This window comes from Notolepis coatsorum (assembly GCF_963971535.1).
Source record: "Notolepis coatsorum genome assembly, chromosome: 15".
NCBI lineage: Eukaryota > Metazoa > Chordata > Actinopteri > Aulopiformes > Paralepididae > Notolepis > Notolepis coatsorum.
In genome coordinates this window covers 40,555,261-40,580,670 of record NC_140179.1, presented here as the reverse complement: position 1 = coordinate 40,580,670, position 25,410 = coordinate 40,555,261, and the positions used below count along the sequence as shown (strand labels likewise).

The 25,410-nt window shown below is 43.5% G+C and overlaps 1 protein-coding gene across 1 annotated transcript in view; it reads left to right on the top strand.

Annotated features, from left to right (window-relative positions):
- Positions 1 to 25,410, top strand: part of ano6 (anoctamin 6) — a 68,799-nt gene that overhangs the window by 32,766 nt on the left and 10,623 nt on the right. The window contains exons 10-16 of the mRNA XM_084330743.1: positions 150 to 210; positions 952 to 1,097; positions 2,247 to 2,324; positions 3,731 to 3,959; positions 5,007 to 5,176; positions 5,579 to 5,676; positions 22,885 to 23,015. Coding sequence (XP_084186869.1) covers positions 150 to 210; positions 952 to 1,097; positions 2,247 to 2,324; positions 3,731 to 3,959; positions 5,007 to 5,176; positions 5,579 to 5,676; positions 22,885 to 23,015 — 913 coding nt within the window. The remainder of the gene's footprint in view (positions 1 to 149; positions 211 to 951; positions 1,098 to 2,246; positions 2,325 to 3,730; positions 3,960 to 5,006; positions 5,177 to 5,578; positions 5,677 to 22,884; positions 23,016 to 25,410) is intronic.

Genomic DNA, 25,410 nt, shown 5'->3' with positions numbered 1-25,410 from the left:
CTTTCTTTCTTTCTTTCTTTCTTTCTTTCTTTCTTTCTTTCTTTCTTTCTTTCTTTCTTTCTTTCTTTCTTTCTTTCTCTCATTCTTTCTTTCTTTCTTTCTTTCTCTCTTATTCTTTCTGTCTTCCTTTGTTTATTTATTTCTTTCAGAAACTTTGCATATTTGATAACTATGGAACGTTGGTGTTTGCTGTTTTCATGTCGATCTGGGGTGAGTGACTGACTCATTGAACACAGTAGTCACAAGGCTTCACTAGACTAACAAGACTAATGACACCAGACCCCTATCTCCCTGAACAGGGAGTCACACGCATCTAAGAACCATACATACATATCATATATATCATTGTTTTTCTTTCATATTGAAATGACTGGTTCTCTTCTCATCGTCTCATTATATAGACCGTTTCTGGTTAAACTACCACAGTGATCTGTCTCATTATATAGACTGTCTCTGGATAAACTACCACAGTGCTCTGTCTCATTATATAGACTGTCTCTGGATAAACTACCACAGTGCTCTGTCTCGTTATATAGACTGTCTCTGGTTAAACTACCACAGTGCTCTGTCTCATTATATAGACTGTCTGGATAAACTACCACAGTGCTCTGTCTCATTATATAGACTGTCTCTGGATAAACTACCACAGTGCTCTGTCTCATTATATAGACTGTCTCTGGATAAACTACCACAGTGCTCTGTCTCATTATATAGACTGTCTCTGGATAAACTACCACAGTGCTCTGTCTCATTATATAGACTGTCTCTGGATAAACTACCACAGTGCTCTGTCTCATTATATAGACTGTCTCTGGATAAACTACCACAGTGCTCTGTCTCATTATATAGACTGTCTCTGGATAAACTACCACAGTGCTCTGTCTCATTATATAGACTGCTATGACGTTCCCTGTTTGCCATGTTTTCCTGTTCTCCTCTTCCTGTCTGCAGTCACTGTGTTTCTGGAGTTCTGGAAGCGTTACCAGGCCAAGCTGGAGTACGAGTGGGACACTGTGGAGTTCCTGGAGCAGGAAGAGCCGCCTCGTCCGGAGTATGAGGCCAAGTGTACCCACGAGAGACTCAACCCCGTCACACGAGTAAGTTACTCAACCCTGTCGCACAAAAACACAGACAGTTTTGAAGGTTTTTCTGTGACCATGATACCACTAAAGGTCCGTTTCTTTAACCCCTTTCACACTGCCTGTTAAAGCCGGGAATCATACCCCATTATGCCGGCATTCTGTGTGAAAGGAATGAATTCGCCCCCAGCTTCTGTGTGTGAGGGACATTCCAGCATAGAGGCATAAGGCGTGACGTTTTCATGATGTGGTTAATTCTGAGGTGGTTAGCTTGTAGGTTATATTCATAACCACAACTATTTACACCACCATGCACCACCAACCCGCACACATGATATAATAATAATAATAATAATAATAATAATAATAATAATAATAATAATAATAATAATAATAATAATAATAATAGGCTACATGTTTTATGTCTAATTCAAATAATATGCAACGTGAGAAGACGCAAAAAAAGATGATATTGTATTTTTCATTGTGTATGTGCGCCTTTGGAGACCTATTTCAGAATGCACTGCATCTATTCTATCCGCGCTGCATCTCCATCTATCCGACTCGGGAACATGGCATCACGGCATTCTGTCTGAACACACACACTTATACTGTCTTTGCTAGGTTCGGTGAGGACAACACTTATACTGTCTTTTAGGGCTGACCCCTATTAATCGATTAGTCGACTACGGTCGAAAGGAGCTGTAGTCGACTGGCCAACCTCTTAGTCGAATATAATAAAAAATAATAATAAAAAAATATTAATATATATTTATTTTAATTTTTTTGTATCATTCTTTCCAAAAGAAAAGAGGCCTAGAAGCGTGGCTAAAATGGCACGCATACCAGAGGCTAACTGCCTACGAAAACAGGCACAGAGGCACTGAAAGAGGATTTCACCCATCTAATGAACACACTAGACTAGACAAATATCAAGATGTATCCATCAGTGGACCAATTGCATGCTTTTGCAGAGGACAAGAAGCCTTCAGTCGACTTCTTCAGACATTAAGCACCCCCCACAGCCCAAATGGAATGATAAAAAATGTAAAAATACAAAAATTATATATATTTTTTTTTACCAATAGTCGACTAACGGAACATTTTGGCCAATCCTAGTCGACCATCCAGATTTATTTACTGTAAAATATAAATGTTGTCTTCCAGGTGAAAGAGATGGTGCCCTACACATCCTGTGGACGATGTATCCGGCTGTCCATAGGAATAACGACTGTGTTGTTCTGGGTAATTACTTCTCGTCGTCTGAATAATACACCTCATCTGCAACCAGAGCTCTTTTTATACTTTCACTTTCATTTCATTTTCATTAACTATTATTTAACCTGTTGAGATTAAATACACATTAAAAACAGATCAGCTCAAAGGTATTTTACAGTAAATGTGCAGGGAAGCCATGTGATCCTATTTCAATTAAAACAATTACAAACAAAACCAATCAATAGAGTTGGTTTCTATAGCTTTCATCATGCCATTAAATTCACAGTCACTAAATCCTGGAGTTTAAGTTCATTTTGCAGGCTATTCCATGCAGATGGTGTAGAAAACTTAAAGGCCTTCTTTCCTAATTCAGTCTCAACTCTAGGAACAGTCATAAGTATATTGTGAATAAGTATTATCTTGATTCCACTTTTAGTGCACGTCTCACTCTTGACAAACCAAAAATTTAACAAAGAGCCTCTTTTCTTTTAATAATGAAACATCTTCATGCCTCAAGTCTATGAATTTAACTTGGAAAATCAATTGTGTGTAACAATGAAATTTCCCTCTGTGAATAATAAAGTTCTCTCTTTAGTTATTCAGTTCCTGAATTTCCCCAAGGGGATCAATAAAGGAATATCTTATCTTATGATATTTATTTCTAGATCAGTTTTCCATGGTCATGTAAACTTTTTTAGAAATCCTTTAGAAACAATCCACGTTAACCAAGTGTTGTACAAACCTGAGTAGACGAGTCACAAAAAATACCAAAAACACCCACATTATTTTGTTAATTTCTGAGGACAAAGTATGCAAAGTATACAAAGTATGCTCCAAAGGAACACAGGATATACGGCTCCGCCCTCTTGCACACACAGATGTGTATTTAAAACCAAGTATACCGCACCCCTAGGATTTGTTTGGTTTTATGGCGAGATAAAGCACTGTATAATCTGCATAACAGTAGAGGGAAATGTTGTACTTTTCAAAGATCACAAGCCAGATTCAAACCCATGATGTCACAAGTATACATGGCACTGCAGGCTTCAATCGACCTTTGGGGCCGGGGGTTCAATTTGATTGACATCCTAAAGTACCCATGCATTTACAATTTGTATAAAGACGGAGGAGGGGTTCAAAAAATTATTTGTGTTCGCCTTCAAGTGTAGAGTGATGTAACGCACAGATTAGGTACTTTATTCAGAAAGAGAAACCAAGGGATTTATTTAGAGGAAAATGAGAAGGAGATGCTTGTTGTGAATATTTTGGCATAGTGATAAATGGAGACTAGATAACAGAACTAGTTGCAGACAAAAGGGATCTTTAAAGTTTTTTAATATGACAAAGGAAGCTCTCTTTGTTTGATTCATGTGACTCCTCTGCCCTCTGAGCATCGTTTCCTCCCCATATTCTATACACCATCTTGTCTGTAGGTTCTGTTGATCCTGGCGTCGGTGGTGGCCATCATCGTGTACCGCCTGGCCGTGTTCTTTGCCTTCTCGGCCAAACTGCGGGCCCAGGACCTGAAGGAGCTGGAGCCCATCAAGGAGTATGTGACGCCCCAGATGGCGACGTCCGTCACCGCCTCCATCATCAGCTTCGTGGTCATCATGATCCTCAACATCCTGTACGAGAGGGTCGCCATCTGGATCACTGACTTTGGTGAGTTGTCGCTCTGCTGAGTTATAGATGGTCAAATATATATTTTTAAACCAATATATTTAGTTTTTTTGTTAGTATCAAATCGAAGCAATTCTTAAAATCTCAGGATTGATATTTTTATATTTTTTCAGTGGATGTGTGAAGATTTAAACGGTCATTCTAGTGTTCCTCCCATCCTGCAGGCATCTCTAGTTTGCCTTGCACTGAGTTTCTGTTCAACTACTATGGAAACTCTTTTGACAACAATGGCCGGTGCTTTCACCAGCACCATCAAGCCTAATTTAATCAATATCAAAATCAGATTGAATGTAAATCAAATCGCATAATTTAATCAGTGGGGATACCCTGCCACCCAGCGGTGGTCTAAAGGTTTGAGGAGCAGGCTTGTGACTGACTTGTGGCTTGTGGAAAGGAAATGTGGGCAGAGGAAGTGAACGGACAACGCTCTCCCCTCCTTTGACACACACCTAAAGTGTCCTTGAGCAAGGCACTGAACCCCCATATGCTCCACTGGAGCTGTTCTATGGCTCTAGAACGGTTTTATCTGACCCACCATATTTGATCTGACCCTGCCATGTTTTATCTGACCTGCCGTGTTTTATCTGACCTGCCTGTTTTATTTAACCCGCCATGTTTTATTTAACCCGCCATGTTTTATCTGACCCAGTCATGTTTTATCTGACCTGCCATGTTTTATTTAACCCGCCATGTTTTATCTGACCCTGTCGTGTTTTATCTGACCCACCATATTTGATCTGACCCTGCCATGTTTTATCTGACCTGCCGTGTTTTATCTGACCTGCCACGTTTTATTTAACCCGCCATGTTTTATTTAACCCGCCATGTTTTATCTGACCCTGTCATGTTTTATCTGACCCATCATGTTTTATCTGACCCTGCAATGTTTTTATCTGACCCTGCCATGTTTTATCTGACCCTGCCGTGTTTTATCTGACCCTGCCACCACCATATTTTATCTGACCTGCTGTGTTTTATCTGACCTGCCGTGTTTTATCTGACCCGCCATGTTTTTTCGGACTATATCAGAGCTTCCTCGGACCAGGACAGAGTATGAGAACAGCCTGACGCTGAAGATGTTCCTGTTTCAGTTTGTCAACTACTACTCCTCCATCTTCTACATCGCCTTCTTCAAGGGGAAGGTGGTCGGCTACCCTGGACAGCCTGTTTACCTGCTGGGAAAGTACCGAAACGAGGAGGTATTTACTTTCTGATTCCCCTCTAAAGCTAATGGGGTTTGCTTTTTTTCATACTAGATAAAGAATCTGTCATTTCCCCACATTTTCAGATTCGATAATTTTTTTTTCTTTTTTCTCTCGATTTATATTATCTTTATGCATTACAATATTCATACTACAAAGCTCTAATTATATATATATTGGTCATTATTACAATCATAGGACCTCCCCCAGTCAAATGTATTAATTTGGAGATTTTATGCAGTCAAGTCAGTTTGTGTAGTCCAGAGCATCGCTACCCCCTGGTGTCCATAAATAGTCATGCACCCTGGTGTCCACAAGTTCCTGGTGCTGTTTTATTTCCGCTACACACATAAAACTTTTATTAACTGCGTCTAAAACTGTAGTGTGTTGTTGTTGCAGTGTGACCCTGGAGGCTGTCTGATAGAGCTGACCACCCAGCTCACTGTCATCATGGGTGGAAAGGCCATCTGGAACAACATCCAGGAGGTGTTGCTACCGTAAGTATCGAGTTCCATCCTCGTTGTCTTCTCTCTAGTGAGCCCTCTGGTGGCCACATTCCTAACCTACATCCAGATTTACACTGTAATCTAACTACCTCAAACTATAGTCTACCCATATAACTGTATGATATCCATGTACAATAATACTGTATATAATATATATATGGCGTTTATTTGATTTTGGGCACTTTTGGGGAAATGAATTTCTCAAAAATAAAATAGCATAAATCATAATATGAACATTGTTGTAAACATCACTTTATGTAATTTAATATATTTAACACTTTTCCTAGAATGTCAGAGAACATTGTCATTACCATCACGTTACAAAATAATTGGCATTTATGTAACATTATACCTTACTTCTGATGTATTAGTGGTTTGAAATATTTAACTTGAATTTAAACATGCTTTAGATCTTTAGATATGCAGCCTTTTAAATATATTGCTAGATCCTGCCATGAAAGATACAATTACTACAACAACAGGTCCATGACTCTTGTTTTTCATACATAAAATGTTATGGGAGGGCTTGTAATATAGGAAAACGTGTAGGAAAATGTCAGATTTGAACTATTTGTTACAAATTTGTTAAGAAATATGTCATGTGTTGGTAATGACGTACTGTTGTGGTAATGACTAAATGTGATGGGAATGACATTTAGATAGATTTATTGAATTCATTCATGGATACAGTAACACAACATCATAGTTATTGTACCATCAACAACTGTTACAACAGGATAGGAACATCTAAGAAACCATCTAAAAAACACTGACAACCTTTATGGTTTCAAACAACATACTTTAACAGTAGAAGAGGTTTGTTCTTTTAACATGCCTACATCTTCTTCTCCATGAGGGAGCATACTTGCTTCCAGACAGAGGCAATGAGCATCATATGTCTTTTAGTAATCGGTTGGGGCTCTGGGACAAGGCCCAGCACATTTTCCATTCTATACCATATTATGTCGTCTCTCTGTGGCCAGAAGAAACGGTTTTCTCCAATCCGACTCATTATTTTGACCAGAACAGAACTGTCTGAATCCACATCTTGGATACCACCGGGATAAGCATCTCCATCGTACAGCACCACACACCAGTGGCCTTCTGTCCTCCAGTGATGTCTTTCACTTGAAGAGATGGACCTTGGCTTTGGTCTGATGTACGGGTCATGGTTGGTTGACCTTCATCAACTGTGTGGTCATCTTGATTAAAGGGGCAACTATTTGAAACCATTACACATTTCTATTGTGTCCTGTTGGTTTTGTAACCTAATGATTTCTCAAATAGCAGACTGGTACAGTAACCATAACTCACATTATATAGTCCAAGAACGTTAGGTTATGACTATAACCAAGTTCTGTTAGTATAGCGACGCTCGGCATCGCTCTCTGCACTATCTCGCATATGTGCACGCGCACTGAATAAAGACCACAAATGTACCTTTAATCCCAATATTCGTCTGACCACACCCCTATCAGCTTACCCATATAAGCAGGGGTGGGGCCACCCACTCGCCTCCTTCCCAAGCTTTCGCCACAAGGCGAGGTCAAAGGCTGCAGCGGCGTCGGATGCCGAGCGTCGCTATACTAACAGAACTTGGTTATAGTCATAACCTAACGTTCTGTTTCGTATACGCTCTCGCTCGGCATCGCTCTCTGCACAAGGGAGGCCGAGCGAGAGCCAACGGCCGACAAATACACCCCGCTGACAGCCCCCCACAACCATCAGAACAGGGAGGGCCGAGCCCCCCCGACCCACCCTAATGGAGGGCACCCCCCCTATTAGGGGCTTCACGGGAGGGCGACGGACCCGACCGTGCGAAGAGGCACTCAAGCAACTCAACGCACAGGGTGAGCAGACCGTGGCTTGACCCCACGACTACACACACGCACAACCCGCATGCCACCCGGGAACGAACGGAGGAACAACCTCGTTACTGCCCCCAGAATCACGGGGTCAAGGGCAAACCCAACCCCGTGGCAAGGCCGTAGCAGCGGAGCGCGAAGGAAGACCCAGACCCACCAAAAGGACTGGACTCCCTGGAATGGGGGCCCGGAGAAGTCCATGATGCCAGCATCAAGACCCCACCAGGTGGGCATGCAGTGCCCCGCCCCCCACATCACCAGCGTATTCGGACAAAGGCCCCTCAGCCGAGCGGGCCCCGTCCCCCCAATAGTACACCGCCTGGCACACTGACCCTGCAACAGGCAGTCAGCATGGCCGTAAGCACACAAAAAAGGTTAACCAACGGAAGCAGGCAGCGCACCGGGGAAAAACCAGGCAACAGGCTATTAACCCTAGCCTGGAGACTGCGGACGAGACAGGCGCCAGAGGGGACAGCTGAACACAGCCGCCCCGGCGGAAGGAGCGTAAGCTGGCGGTGTTGCATGACCAAGCCTCCATTTAAAAACCCCCACCCAGAGGGGTCGAGGCAGAGAAGGCTGACACGATTGGCAGACGTCATGAACGTGCAGGGGCACCCTCAACGGTGAACCCGGGAGTTGACACTGCTCCAACACACCAGGGAATCAACCACCTTGGTGTTACCCAATGCGGTGGTTGTTCCTATAACCCCTCAAGAAAAAACTCCAAAACACACCTGCGGGTATACACCGGCTATACCGCAGTACAAGTGTTTCAGTTTCCAAAAAAGGGTTAACCCAGGCCTACGGGTCGACGAAACATTACTTCGGACCGGGCCTGGCGGTACGGAAAGCACAGGGTCACCAGAGGAGGTCAAAACCACCCCCACAGGCCCCTCTTCGCCATGCGTGAGAGAGGAGCGAAAAAGAATGGAGAACCAGCCCCTAAGCACACCGTACTTGGTATTCCCAGGCGGTCTCCCAACCAAGTACTAACCAGGACCAACCTGTGTAGCGGCCGAGATCCGACGAGATCGAGCGTGTACAGAATGGCATGGCCGTAAGCAATTACGACAGTGCTGAGTAAAAACGTACCCAACCAGGGTCTCTATAGCGCTTAACCCTGTGACACCCGGACCGACCTGGCATTTTTCCCCCTGAAAAAAGCCCAAGTCCCTCAGGGTACCAGAACAGCAGATCTGCATCCCCGGCGGACAACGGGTTCAACTGATCCGGACCAGCGTGACCAGAACCAGTCCCGTGCCCTAACCACGCCGACATGCCTACTCCAGGAGAAAGGGCAGATATGCGTGTCGTTCTTAACATAAAAAGAAGGCGCCACCCAGACGTTCGGGCGAACCGCGCCTGGTGGCCCACCCCAAGGGCGTGAGACCCCTCTACATATGTTCAGATCCATTCCGTCATCATCCCCCAGACATGAACGAGAATCCGTCGAAAACCAACCCAGGTTGTGGGATTTGGTCGCCGGAAGAGGAAAAACCCCCATCTCAGTTGCTTTATAAAAACGCCGTTTTAACCACAAGCAACCAAGGCGTGCCAGTCAGTCGCCTGTTTACAGCGAGCTAGCACTATACGTGCGTCGGGACACACCCCCATCAATGAACAGGCTATTTAGACCTGTCATTGAATCCCCAAGGCGCCCAGGGGAACGACAAGAGGGGTGTGACACTTCCTAACTCCAACACTTTTTGAATAGAAAAGAAGGAAGCATCAACAGTATGTATCCCAGTCTACACAGCCGGGGGTAAAAATTGTTCACATTTTTACATCCCACCACCCTCCCATAGGAAGGAGACAGGGATCCCCAGAGAGACTTCCCACGCGAGCTGTACAGATTGAAAAGAATATATTGCACCTTGAGCCATGTAAAAAATTGGTTTTAGGGCTCTCCGGGGAAGAGGCACTGAACCCATACACACTCAATAATCGAATTGAATCGAATACATATACAATAGAATAGGACACCTTCTAGAGGGTCCACTCACTTTGACAATCTGAGGAGGAAGGCTCTGTACTCTGATGGAGGCTCCCTCACATGGAAGAAGGAGTCCGAACTCACAGAAGGCCCCGAATAGGCGCTTGGTGAGGAGGAGCCCTGACCACCCCCCTGAAACAGATCCATCACATGGACCTGAACAGCACACGGAAGTCCTACCAACAGAGACGCGCACGGTGACGTACTCTATGGCGGGGGAATTCCTGCGGTGCACACGCCCAATATACCAGGCCGTGGGACCAGGAAACTCCCCCACCCCCCCCCGTAACGTGCCGAACCGCCACGTGACGGGAACCTTGAAGGACAGGGGGTGTACCCCTGACCGACAGAAACAAGGGGGAGAGGAAAGGTTACCAGTTCACCCCTTTACGACCCCACACCCATGATACGATGTAATGACAAAAAGAGAATATGACACAGTCATAGTCAGCTCTATGAAGCGTTTGACAGCTCCACACAGCGCATGAGCTAACCTGCTATCTGATTTTTACTAAGGAAAAAACACAGAATAGAGAGGGCGCTAAGAGCCCCGGTCCAACATACACATGTGCTTCTGTGGCCAGTCCAACCCAGTTGTAGGTCACATGACACACACAACCCATCATCACCTACAAAAAATGGCAAAAACACTCTACAGAGGAACGCCGTTTTTCATAATGAGAGAATACATAATTCTCGATTAGTATCGGCCACAGGCCTTGCTAAGCACACACGACAGCGACCAAACAATCTTTTCTTTTAGGAAAATAAAGTTTCTCCAGCAGTTTTAGCACAACCTCAGCAATCAAGCTAAGGGTTACATCGCATCCCTACCACACAAAAGACACAATGTAGTGCAACATGTCTGATAGGAGGATGAAAAAGTCCCCAGGGAACCGGGGGGAAACACAATCCTCTTATTTTACCCTTAATACGGCCAGTTAAAACAGGAAAACTTGTTAATATGTGAACACTGTTCATTGTCATCACAGGCTGAGAAAAGAACATTCTTTTACTCGTCACTAAGCATAGCTTCATAGGTTAGTTACCTTAGTTGTGAGTACACGGTACATATAAACACACATGATGTTTCTCACACAACAACCAGATCATTTTCTGTAACAACCCGATTTGCACGGAGAAGCTAACTGCCAGTGACAAAAACAGTTCACACATAACTCGCGTCGTATCCTAAATGCATTGCAGCAACACACGTTTTGGGAAAACATCGTTATTCACAAAACATTTAGAAAAGTAAAACCAGAAGACGTGTTATAAGGTCTGGTCAAACCTTGTCCTACCCGGAACGTAGATCAGCGAAGTGCAGCTCAAGACCCCGTAGACAACACAGCCGATCCTGTGTTGCTCGAACTGGGCAGCGTCGTCGCTCCAACCAGTCGCTACAGTCCTCTTTGTTGACGCAATCCCCGTCCAGGCTCAGGGCAGGGTCGACGAACATCCCCTGTCAAGGATGACGTCGTAGTCAAGAGTGTAAAACATGTTATAATCAAAGCACGTTCAACAGAGTAGCATAAGCTAACGGCCGCTCCAACCGTTCGGGCGCTACTGCCCCTGCTCGCCAGACGCCGAGCTAACGGCGCACGCGACCAGAAGCGAGCTCACGGCGGCGCGCGAGGAGCTGAAACTACCCCGCGCCAGGCCTTGGCCTATAGCAGCAAGCTAACGTTACCTAGTGAACACGACATGCTAGCGCCGCAGCTAACAGCTGACTGGCTAACAGTAGGCCCAACCTAAGTAGGCCATGCAGCGATCCCAGCAGGCTAACGCAGCAGCTAACAGCTGACTGGCTAACCGTAAGCTAAGCAGCTATCACCTGAACATGTATACAATGACATAACACTCACCCAGACAGGCCGCCGTTCTGAACCTCTCCTCACTTTTTAAGAGAAAAGAGAAACAAGATGTCAACACTGCTTTACAACGGTGATTTTACCAACACCCGACGGAATCAGCACAATACCAAACTGGCCTGTGTAGCTGACTTGAACATGGATCTGCCGCTATCGCACATCCATGCACATATCTCCTCGTGAAGGAATACTCTCATTTGGATATGAAAGAAGGGGCTTAACACGGGACAGAGAGAAATCCACTCGTCCAGAACACACAGGGATCACCAGTGTTAATGGTCGCGGCCCACTAGTTAAACTAAAATGGCTTCAGACCAAGGTCTTCTGTCGTCTAGGAGACTGAACAAAGGACCCTAGCCTGGGGCCGGTTTTCATAAACATTGTCAAGTAGCCCCCATAGCACTAACAGACAAGTGAAGCCTGCCAGCAAACATAACTCACCAGAACCAGGAACCCACCGCGTCTCACAACCGCGGCGTGTCCTACAGCCCAGCTGTGCCTTTACCGCAACCAGCACACAGCAAGGACTGCAGTTGGAAAAGCATGTAGCGGCACGAACTCCCAATACGAAAACCGGTGGAGGATTTTTAGAATGATCATCATCTTCCAGACACTCCAGTACGAAGACAATATCGCCGTATTTTCTCGAAAATAGTGAGAGAGAAAATAAAGATATGATGTCAACGTATCCTTGTTTCCCAAAGCTGCTCCTAATCCTTTCTTCCAGCATGGTGTCAAGTGTGGGGATCTACCGAGGCACTTCTTCCTTGTGGTGAAAGCGAGAAGGAGGCGAGTGGGTGGCCCCACCCCTGCTTATATGGGTAAGCTGATAGGGGTGTGGTCAGACGAATATTGGGATTAAAGGTACATTTGTGGTCTTTATTCAGTGCGCGTGCACATATGCGAGATAGTGCAGAGAGCGATGCCGAGCGAGAGCGTATACGAAACAGAACAGCGAAACTCCTTATGACAAGTCAATGTACCATCAAAATGTTATTTCAAGGTTACCTGGTCAAGTCAAGTCAAGAGTCACTTTATTGTCCCATCAGCTGGGAAATTTGTCTTGGACTTACACCCACACTACAGCCACAGACACATACGGTACATACAGACATGACACAACACAACTGACTCCAAACAGAGGAGATAAACAATATAAAATATACAGTAAAGTACCTGCACAGCAGGATGTCTGGCAACACCACATTAGAATAGTATACCAAATATACTAGTATAATATAATAATATACCCAAAAAAGATATCTGTTAACAAATATCGGTTAACGAATATCGATAATATACAACCAACCAAATATCAGTTATTCGATAGTTGCCCTTTATCTGGCACTATTTAACTGTTTAACTTAAATAAAGGAGTTTTTAAACCTATTTAGTAGAGCGTGGAACTCTAAACCTCCTCCCAGAGGGCAGTAGCTCATACTCTGCATGTAAGACATGGGAGGGGTCCGAGACTATTCTATTGGCTTGCCTTAGAGTAGCCTGTTCAAAAATAGACTGCAGGGATGGGTGACCTTTCACCCCTATGATCTTCCATGCAGTCTGCATCAGACGGACCAGTTTGGACTTTAATTGTACAGACGGGTTACCAAACCAAGCTGTAATACCGTATCTGATGAGACTCTAATACAGATTGGTAGAAAAGTAACATACATTTTTGATCTACACCATGAATTCTAAGGCGACGTAGAAAGTGCAGTCGTTGTTGTTGTCTGCTACACAGGCTATCTACATGGGTGTTCCAGGTTAGTGTGTTATCGACAAAAATCCCAAGATATTTATATGAAGAGACCTGCGAGATGGACTGTGTGTGGATGACCACATACCTGTGGTCCCCAACACCTCTGGGGTCAAACACCATCTCCTCAGTCTTCTTAACTGATTGATTGAACATTTTATTAACGGATTGCAGAATGGGTACAATACAGTAAGGCTCAATACACACAATTGTTAAGGGGATGCAGACCAGAGAAAGACTTTCGTCTTGTTTACACCAGGGTCCCCCAAGTAGGGTGCAACTAGCACCGTGCAATCTATTCTTTGTGGATCTAGCCCTATGTTGCTAGTCTTTAGCACTTTGTGATGGAGCAGTTTGTCAGCCATCAGTTGAGTGTTTGCATGTGTTTTACACAAGCATGTGTCCCGATCACAGACTGTTGGCCTCACTATCCAAAATGGGCAGGTTTTGCATAGGAAATCTTGGATCTTGAGCTGTGGATGTTCATTCTTGAATTTCCGCCAAAGACTGTACGTTTCATTCAGAAAGCGCTTTTGCATTTTCACTTTCTTCCGCGTCAATGTGTCTCTCTTTCCTGTTGTTGCCCGTGAGTTGTCATCATGTTCCAGAAACTCTTTGACTTTTGTTCTGGTAGAGCGAGGCAATGCATTTGCATGTTTCTTCTGAAGTCCAGTTCCTCTTCTGTATTTCCGCATCATCTTTGCAGAGAATCCAAGTTCCTTTTGAGCCAGATACACCAACTTGTACTTTTTCAGAATGTTCCCTGTAACTGAGGGGTACAATTCCCTGACTGTATTACTAGATATGATACTTACTACCACTACCTTTGTACTTAATATTCGGCCACCCAGTACACGGCATAAATATATTATCATGAACACTCTCACGTAGATGAAACGGATCCAACACAAATGTACGAATTAGAAATAGGTCTTTATTTTCCTACACAGCGATGGTGTGTAGAATAAACACTTAATCACTTAATTACATTTATGAATTGAAATAGTATGCACTTTTATGGCAAGGAGTATTCGTCGGTATATCAATAGATAATGTCCAATCTCTGAAGGCGCAGGTGGTAAATATACGACCTGGAATAGTTAAGGAATAACAGCAATGATACTTTAATGATTATAGGCTGGATACACTAGAGGGGGTTAATCCGGTCGATTGTAAGCCGACAGGAGTAGGAGGGGGGGGGGGGTAGAATCCAGCTGCCTCGTCCGGCCAAGGGTATCCCAGGAGAACCCACTGTAGTGCCGTTCAATGCGCCGGCGATCCTTGGACCACAGATGAAAGCAGGTGGACTCTTTGTGGGCCGGCTCTCTCCGGTCCACGGGGGAGAGATGTGGAGAGACCTCGTCTTGCAGAGCGTCTCCTCACCTTGTGTCCTCTCCAGGGGGGGGGTTCCAACACACGGTAGTGTCGGGGGTCTTTATCCATAGAATAATCAAAGTATCCAAAGCATAATCCGTGCCTGGGAAGGCGGGCTGTCGTCGGTAGAATAATCCGGTATACAGGTCCACTCGCTCGTCGGCTCTGGGGCTCCTCGGGTGCAGCTTCACATAGGGTCAACCACCCTGGGTAAGCAGCCAGTTCTCTGCCCGAAACGATGGGGTACTGACTACGGTAGTATTCTCACCGCACGAAGCACTATATATTAACAGACTATTATTAGCTTTAATAGACTACGTCCAACTCGACGATATAGTGCCAAATATGACTATTCAAATATTAATATACACGATGTCTCAATACCGATGGTAGGCGAACTTGGCCTTACTCCCACACGTGGCATCGCGGGGAGGCTTTACGTCTGTGACTCTATTGGAGGGTAAGAAACTGGACTGAAAAGAAAGTCCTACTTTAGTAGCGCAGTATATATACGCACTATGAACAAATAGTCCCATTAGTGGTGCGGTAGCCAAATTCCTACGCGGAACTAGGACTTGTTCGTACATGTCGAGCGGTACGTTTGAACTGGGTCTGAGGGGTATGGCAGCCTGGCACCAAGGTCTCGACCAATAGTAGAATGGAGACTATTATGGGATGTTCAGTAGGCTAGAATGGATATTCAATGCATATTGTACAAGGAATATACAAGGGATATCAGGGAATATTAGAGAATATACAAATACAATTAAATATATATATATAAATAAATATATATATTCGGTTTAATCTGGCCCTTCACAACATTCCCCCTTAGAATCTTTAGCCTTTAGAAATTAGCCTACTTGCTTCTCTTTAGTGTTGGTGTCTCGCAGCTCTGACACTAGAGTATTGTGGAACAATAGTGTCTTCCTGAGATCACATTTCTTTGACTTCATTTGTTTTGATTTTGATCGTGGCGATTCTTGTGGTTTGAGCTTATTTGACAGTCTTTCATATTGTTTTTTATATTTCTCCATATTTCGTTTTTGCTCTCTCCAACATCAGGTTGGCTTCACACAGATCTCTGTAGTCTTTACTTCTGTTTCTGTTCACCTTTTTTCATCCTCTTTGTTGTGGGGTTTCTTTTTCTTTTATCCACTTTTTTCTCCCATTTTCTATTTTTCTCCAATCCCAATTTCGTATCGTCCAATTCAACCCTCCCCTGTCTTGAACGCTGTTTCTTGCCTCCCACAAGCCGGCTGCAATGTGGATGAAGCCATACATAGCACGAGTCCCCTCCGATACTCGAGGTAGCAGCCGTCGCATTTTTTTCACCTGCGCGGCGCGATCTTTCAGCTTCAGGGGTCTGCGCTTTGGAGGGGCACCGCCCCCATCGCTTCTTGATTCTACTGCGCAGGCGCACCAACCGACCTGTAGGAGTCGCTGTCCACAATGTCCGATCCCCACCCCTCAGTTTTCCCTCCCCCTAATACTGCCAATTGTATTAGTACGGACGACCAGCCAAACTGAAAACAATGTGGAGAGCTGGGCTCAAACCCAGCGTCTCCAGCATTGGTGGTGAGTGCCTTGCCCACTGCACCACCTAGCCGCCCTGTTGTGGGGTTTCTTGTGGTGTAGGCTGATTGGGACTTTCACATCTGGCAATAGGGACAGCATTGTGTTGCTCAGGCTGTTGTGTTGGTGACATTGGTGGGCTATTCACTGTTAGGTAGTCATCCATATTTCGTATTTGCTTATCGTTTGTTCTTTTGTTTCGTTGATTGATTCGCCATTGATGCCTTTTCTATCTTTGTGTGCATTTGGGAAGCTGAGATATGCATTGCAGCTTACCCGTCTCTTTTCTCTTTTTATACCGCTCTTTTTCTTTTTGTAAGTATCTTTGATATTGTTCTGGATCATCTTTAAGTCTGTCTCTGTATGATTTTGACCTTTGGCCTGTTGATTTGGGTGCCATGGTGAAGACACTAGCATAAACAAATACAAAAACCAAGAAATAAATGAATAACAATAAATATCAGTTATAAATGAGACACAACATATATTTACATATACATACAAGTAATGTTATCAACAAAAAAAAAGCTATAAATGGATATCTTTGTCATTACCACCACACATTGTCATTACCAGCACACTTCAATGTGTGGCGGTAATGACCGTGATGGTAATGACATTTTCTTACTTTTAAGCTAACCGCTAGCATAACATCAAACATGCTTATATTAAAAGCATTCAAAAGCATTATCAAATTATAGTGTGTTTGGTAATGACACACAATAAACATATTCTGTAGTATGAGTAAGTAAATGTGAAAATATCTTACATTCCTAGTGATCAAAACATCAGTCTTCCACTCTGACAGCCATGTGCTCCACTGTCACTACAGGTTGTAATGGGTACCAAAGCAAGGGGCGTAGCCAAAACTTCATTGTGTTGCAAATTGTTCAACATGATGGTAATGACACAGATATTAAGGGTCAAACCTATTTTGAAATTTTTTTGGTCACAAATTGTACTTAAGTTAAATATTTGGCAGAAAATCATTGATTCAAATGTAGTTATAGCAATATATACCTACAAGTATTGTTTTTTAATAGTTTTTTAGAAAGATACAAGACCAAACGTTAAAACTCTGGGTTGGGACAAGGTGAAAATGGTAAAATTCCAACATTAAACAACAAAAAAGAAGATAAAAAATTAATGTTTCAAATTGAATAATTAAGTCTAGGTATTCCCGGTGTCCCGGTGGAGAAGGGTGTAAGACAAGGATGCATCTTGTCCCCTGTACTCTTTAATATGTACAGTGAATCACTGATGAAAAAAGGTCTGAGAGGAGGGAAAGGAGTAAAACTTGGCGAAGAGAACATCACCAATATAAGATAAGCGGATGACACTGCTATAGTCTGTAACTGTCAAGATCTACAGGACAAGATGAATAAGCTGAATGTCGAATACAAAAACTATGGAATGTCGCTAAACACAAAGAAAACTAAAGTAATGATCATTGAAAAAACACCAGGAACTGTTTGTAAAATACAGGTGGATGGAGAAAAACTTGAACAAGTGAAGGAGTACATGTACCTTGGAAGCTGGATCAGTGAAGGTGGAAGAGCTAACATGGACATTAAGAAAATAACCGGAATTGCAAAGGGCGCATTCTGGAACCATAAGGAATTATTGAGAAGAAACATAAGTTGGAAAACGAAGACCAGGATTTTGGAAACGTATGTTATGTCAGTCTTTTCATACGGAGCAGAAGCATGGACGCTGAATGAAGAGGCAAAGAGGATGATAGACTATTTTGAAATGTGGACGCTGAGGAAGATGCTGAAGATAACATGGAAGGATAAGATCAAGAATGAGGAGGTACTGAGAAGAGCGGATATGCAAGGAGGACAGCTGCTGGAGAGGTTGAAAAAGAGAAAGATGGAGTTGTGCAGGCATGTTCTGAGAGGATCCAGCGGGGAGATGTTCAAGAAGGTGGTGATGGGGAAGGTGGATGGAAAGAGAGGAAGTGGAAGACCAAGAAGAGGCTGGGTAGACGATGTCTGTGATTGGAGCGGAGTGAGAGGCGGAGTCACGGAGTTGGAGAGTGATAGGCAACCTTCGGAACGAAGAAGCCACCTAATGATAATAATAATAATAATAATAACTTTATTTGTATAGCACTTTTCATACAGAGGTTGCAGTTCAAAGTGCTTCACAACAGTAAAAAATACAGGCATAAGCGAGCATAAAAAGATAGACGGGTAGAATCACAGTGTTTCACATTAGGATCTAGCATCCCAATAGGCTCTCCGCTTACAGTTTTCAGTAACACAAATAGTAAAAATAGTTTAAAATGATTCAGTTTAAAAATAGTGAACAAATAATCAGTGTTTCACATTTGGATCTAGCAAATAATAAAAATAGTTTAAAATGATTCAGTTTAAAAATAGTCATCAGTAAGAAGTAAAAAGTGCAATAACCGACGGACATAAAAATACAGGCATGAGCGAGCATAGCAAGATATGGCAAATCACAGTGTTTCACATTAGGATCTAGCATCCTAATAGGCTCTCTATTCAGTAATACTCCTGTAATTCATGAACAAATAATCAGTGTTTCACATTTGGATCTAGCAAATAATAAGAATAGTTTAAAATGATTCAGTTTAAAAATAGTCATCAGTAAGAAGTAAAAAGTGCAATAACCGACACATGAATTTGATAGGCAGTGTAAAAGAGTAGGCAGGGTAAGAATAAATACCAGTTGTGTCAGGATATCCCTGATGTTTCCTCTTGCCACTAGGTGGTAGCAGATATCTATCAGTGAAATGCCTGAGCAAAGAGATTTTAAGCTGTCTTTTAAAGATGTCTAGCGAGTTGGCTTCCCTGATGTTTTGGGGTAGTTTGTTCCATAGTTTTGGGGCATAGTTGATAAAAGCTGCATTACCGATCCTCTTTTGACTGCTTCTGGGAGCCTCTAGTAGTCCAGCAGCTGATGATCGCAGTGTTCTTGCTGGTGTGTAATTTATTAGAGTGTTGGCGATGTAGAGCTTTGTATGTAAGGAGAAGGACCTTAAAGTCAATACTAAATGTTACAGGAAGCCAGTGTAAAGCGGCTAGGACTGGACTAATGTGCTCTCTCCTTTTGGTTCTAGTTAGCAGTCGGGCTGCAGAGTTTTGGATTAGCTGAAGCCTCTCTGTGGTTTTCTTAGGGAGACCTGTGAAAAGTGCATTACAGTAGTCTAACCGGCTAGATATGAATGCATGAATTAGCTTCTCAGCATCGCTCTGATTAATAAATGGTCGTACTTTTGCTATATTTCTGAGATGGAAGAACGATGTTTTCGTCACTTTGCTAATATGAGAATTGAAGTTCAGTTCTGAATCTATGATAACCCCAAGACTAGTGACCTCAGATTTGATCCAAGGGGTTAGTCCCCTCAGGTTCTTTATTAATGTTTCTTTTTTAGTTTTGGAGCCGATAATTAGAATTTCAGTTTTGTTCTCGTTTAGTTTCAGGAAGTTCTTACTCATCCATTTATTTATTGCCAGTAAGCAGTCTGTAATGGAGCTAATCGCTGTATCATTTGGTTCAGCAGATATGTACAGTTGTGTATCATCCGCATAGCTATGGAAATCTACATTATGTTCTCTGATGATATCACCCAGCGGTAACATGTAAAGGGAGAAGAGTAAAGGACCTAAGCAACTCCCTTGTGCAACTCCATAGTTGTTGTCGTATATATCAGACATGTGATCTCCTAGTTTAACATAGAATTTCCTCCCTCTGATGTATGTTTTAAACCAGCCCAGCACATGGTCTGAGAAACCGACAAGACGATCGATTAGAATATCGTGATCGATTGTATCAAATGCTGCACTGAGATCTAACAGGATAAGGATGGAGATCTTATTCTCGTCAGAGTTTAGTCTGAGGTCACTGATTATTTTGGTGAGGGCAGTTTCAGTGCTATGATATTTTCTGAATCCTGACTGAAATTCTTCTAAGATGTTGTTTTCTTCAAGAAAGGAATTTATTTGAACTGAAACTATCTTTTCAAGTACTTTACTAATGAATGGTAGGTTGGATATTGGACGATAATTTGCCATTTCATTACTATCCAAGTTAGCTTTTTTTAGTAATGGCTTTACAACTGCTGTTTTAAAGGCATCCGGGAAAATACCAGTCCTAAGGGAAGTGTTTATGATATCTAGCACAGGGCTTGAAACACTATTAAATACGATGATTAAGTAATTAATTATACTAATCAATGATAGCATAAAGAATCTGGAAATATTTTTTTTTCTTTAAAATATATCCCAGGGACATGAAAATGCCCAAAATCAAATAATCACCATGTGTGTATATATATATATCCACACCTGTCTCAATATACCTAATATAATGCTTTTTACATATCTTAATAATATACTATATCTATATCTTTATATATCCCGTACCTACTTTTACTAGTTATACCAATGGCTACTGCCATGTGTATTATACCTGTATCACTGTACATACTAATATTGTAATACTATACATATATCAGATTAGCATTATTACTCAGTAGTATTCATATATATATATATTCCAATGTAATCACTTGTACATTGTATATTACTAATGCACTTTACTGTTACATTTGCACTCTGGTTAGATGCCAATTTATTTTTGTTGTACTGTACTTGTGCTTGTAAAATGACAATAGATTTGAATCTAATCTAAAAACCCTTCTGGTTCTCTGAAGGGGCGAAGGACAAGGCAACACCAGTGGAAATGGAACGGCCTATAAATCTCATTGAAATATTTACAATATATATATACAAAAATTGTGTTTGTTTTTAAAACCTGATCAAGGAATTCACTTTAGATAAAGAAACTAAAGTCTCAAAACTGATGCCAACAGGTTACTCATTATTATCCACCAAATCAAATAAAATGTATTTGTAAGGCCCGACAACACACGTTAATGTCCCCATGGGCCGTACACTTCTTCTTTAAACAAGTCAAGAAGAAACATCACAATAAGTCGAGAACAAAACAAGAACACCATAAGGTCCAAAAAATATTAAATAAATGCAAAAAATTTAATAAATGCAACACTCCCAGACATACCCCACGCGAAGGTAAGGAAAAACTCACTAATACCTAGCAATAGGAGGGGGTTAGAGTTCCCATGTTTGTAGTGGGCGGAGATGGAGCTATAAATACAAGTAGTGAGTATATGCATACATGGTGACAGTAGAATCATAGTATATAAGAAAATTGTGAAGACAGAGCCAGAGGTTAAAAGGTTCTCCTATGTCTGCAGAAAAGCAGACAAGGGAGCAAATAGACATCCTAACTAAACTAGACAGATTAATCTAAGGGTCAGGCCCCGACCAGGGAGCAAATAGACATCCTAACTAAACTAGACTGATTAATCTAAGGGTCAGGCCCCGACCAGGTGAGGTAGGTTGAAGGAGAGAAAAGATTGGTCTTAAGCAGGGATTTAAAAGCTTCGACAGAGCAGGCGCCCCTGACGACGGCAGGTAATTTGTTCCACAGGTAGACAAAGGCTCTGTGGCCGGCGGATTTCTTTTTAACCCTAGGAAACCGAATCGATAGAAGCCCTGCATTTTGTGAGCGCAGAGCACGAGCGGGCGAGTATTGAGAGATGAGATCGGATAGATAAAGCGGTGCAAGCCCATTTAAAAAAAAATTAGGTGAGGAGTAGCACTTTATAGTCAGATCGGGCTTGAATAGGAAGCCAGTGTAGGGTGGACAAAACTGGTGTGATGTGATAAAATTTTCTAGTTTTAGTATCCGTGCAGCCGCATTTTGCACGAGTTGAAGATTTTTAATGCTCGACTTAGGTAGGCCTGAAAAAAGTGCATTACAGTAGTCTAGACGTGATGAGACAAAAGCATGAATTAGGGTTTCAGCATCAGCCAGATGTGTGAATCAATACGCTAATCATTAATATGCACCATTGTTAATCAGTAGGCTACTCATTAATATGCACCATTGTGAATCAATAGGCTACCCAATAATATGCACCATTGTGAATCAATAGGCTACTCATTAATATGCACCATTGTGAATCAATAGGCTACTCATTAATATGCACCATTATTAATCAATAGGCTACTCATTAATATGCACCATTGTGAATCAATAGGCTACCCAATAATATGCACCATTGTTAATCAATAGGCTACTCGGGCGCCCCAGTGGCGAACCACATAGCGCGCTCAGCCGCGACACGGCCGACCCGGGTTCGACTCCCGAACCCGTCGTTATTTGCCGAATGTCTTCCCCCCACTCTGTCTCTCATTCCTCATCTGTCTCTCCCTACTGGACTGCCCAGTAGAAATAAAGCGATAAAACCCAAAAAAATAAATCTTAAAAAAATAATAAAAATTAATAGGCTACTCATTAATATGCACCATTGTGAATCAATATGCTACTTATTAATATGCACCATTGTTAAACCAACATACTGTTAGATTCTGTATGGATTCAGGGGAGAGACGCAAAAGATGGAACTGCATCCCACTTTGTTTTGGCAGCCATTTTTCATTTGGACGTTTTGGACACTGTGCCAGCCAGCCTGACTGACTGACTGACTGACTGACTGACTTGACATTTATTCATTCATTCATTCATTCATTGCTGGTCTAAAAGATGCCTAATTGGCAGCAACGTTTTGTCACCTACCCACCATATGTTCAGTCTTTTCTGCCACACATACAGCATACATCTTATTCTGCGTACCTCAACAGTATTGACATTAAGTAGAGGTTTATATAATTGTGTGATTGATATTGTTGTTCTCTCTCCCACCAGGTGGGTGAAAAACCTGATCTTCCGCTACTGTACGCGTGTCGGCTCAGAGAAGGTGATTCCCCGCTGGGAGCAGGACTATGCGCTGCAGCCCATCGGAAAACTGGGACTGTTCTATGAATACCTGGAGATGGGTATGTGTGTGTGTGTGTGTACAAACTATAACATTCCCCCCTAAATAGCAATATGATAAAAACAACATGTTGCTCCGATTAATGAATGAATGTATTAATGAAGCTCAGAGGATCGGTCTGACTGCTACACTCACCTGTCTGTCCGCTACACTCACCTGTCTGTCCGCTACACTCACCTGTCTGTCCACTACACTCACCTGTCTGTCCGCTACACTCACCTGTCTGTCCACTACACTCACCTGTCTGTCTGCTACACTCACCTGTCTGTCTTCTACACTCACCTGTCTGTCCGCTACACTCACCTGTCTGTCCGCTACACTCACCTGTCTGTCCGCTACACTCACCTGTCTGTCCACTACACTCACTCACCTGGCTGTCCGCTACACTCACCTGTCTGTCCGCTACACTCACCTGTCTGTCCACTACACTCACTCACCTGTCTGTCCGCTACACTCACCTGTCTGTCCGCTACACTCACCTGTCTGTCCGCTACACTCACCTGTCTGTCCTCTACACTCACCTGTCTGTTCGCTACACTCACTCACCTGTCTGTCCGCTACACTCACCTGTCTGTCCGCTACACTCACCTGTCTGTCCTCTACACTCACCTGTCGCTCCGCTACACTCACCTGTCTGTCCGCTACACTCGCCTGTCTGTCCGCTACACTCACCTGTCTGTCTGCTACTCTCACCTGTCTGTCCGCTACACTCACCTGTCTGTCCTCTACACTCACCTGTCTGTCCGCTACACTCACTCACCTGTCGCTCCGCTACACTCACCTGTCTGTCCGCTACACTCACTCACCTGTCTGTCCGCTACACTCACCTGTCTGTCCGCTACACTCACCTGTCTGTCCGCTACACTCACCTGTCTGTCCACTACACTCACCTGTCTGTCTGCTACACTCACCTGTCTGTCTTCTACACTCACCTGTCTGTCCGCTACACTCACCTGTCTGTCCGCTACACTCACCTGTCTGTCCGCTACACTCACCTGTCTGTCCACTACACTCACTCACCTGTCTGTCCTCTACACTCACCTGTCTGTCCTCTACACTCACCTGTCTGTCCGCTACACTCACCTGTCTGTCCACTACACTCACTCACCTGTCTGTCCGCTACACTCACCTGTCTGTCCGCTACACTCACCTGTCTGTCCGCTACACTCACCTGTCTGTCCGCTACACTCACCTGTCGCTCCACTACACTCACTCACCTGTCTGTCCGCTACACTCACCTGTCTGTCCTCTACACTCACCTGTCTGTCCTCTACACTCACCTGTCGCTCCACTACACTCACTCACATGTCTGTCCTCTACACTCACCTGTCTGTCCGCTACACTCACCTGTCTGTCCGCTACACTCACCTGTCTGTCCACTACACTCACTCACCTGTCTGTCCGCTACACTCACCTGTCTGTCCGCTACACTCACCTGTCTGTCCACTACACTCACTCACCTGTCTGTCCGCTACACTCACCTGTCTGTCCGCTACACTCACCAGTCTGGGGGCGACAGTGACTGAGGTTCAGGAGGTAGAGCAGTCGTCTGGTAGTCAGAAGTCTGTCCGCTACACTCACCTGTCGCTCCGCTACACTCACCTGTCGCTCCACTACACTCACTTGTCGCTCCACTACACTCACCTGTCTGTCCACTACACTCGCCTGTCTGTCCGCTACACTCACCTGTCTGTCCGCTACACTCACCTGTCTGTCCGCTACACTCACCAGTCTGGGGGCGACAGTGACTGAGGTTCAGGAGGTAGAGCAGTCGTCTGGTAGTCAGAAGGTTCCCGGTTCCATTCCCGCTCCTCCCGGGCAGTGTCGAAGTGTCCTTGAGCAAGACACTTAACCCCTAATTGCTCCCAATGTGCAGGTTGGTACCTTGCATGGTTGCCTCCGCCATCGGTGTGTGAATGTGTGAGTGAATGGGTAAAATTGTAATTGTAATTGTAAAGCGCTTTGGATAAAAGCGCTATATAAATGCAGCCATTTACCACTACACTCACCAGGCTCTTTGGTGTCGTTGAAAGAGTTTGGTTAGTGCCAGACTATCTAAAGAGGTGAAAGGGATTCTTAAGACGTTCACAGGGGTTTCCATGGACTGTAGCCAAGCGACTAAAAAGGGCTTATAAAACTCTGTGTTCCAGCTAACAGCTCCAAAACACTGGAACAACAGAAGAACAAGCTACAGGAAGCAGGGAGTCTAATACAAACAAATAAAATAGAAACCACATGTGTCTACATGTCTATATATCAAAAGCTCTGCTCTCAAGGAAGGAATAACTTCCTGGCCTGTCCAGCTCCTCCAGGAGATACAAACAGCAACAAGGACAAGTAACATGTATGCGCATGCGCGCGGCGTCATTTAAACAGCGTACAGGCAGTTCTGATAT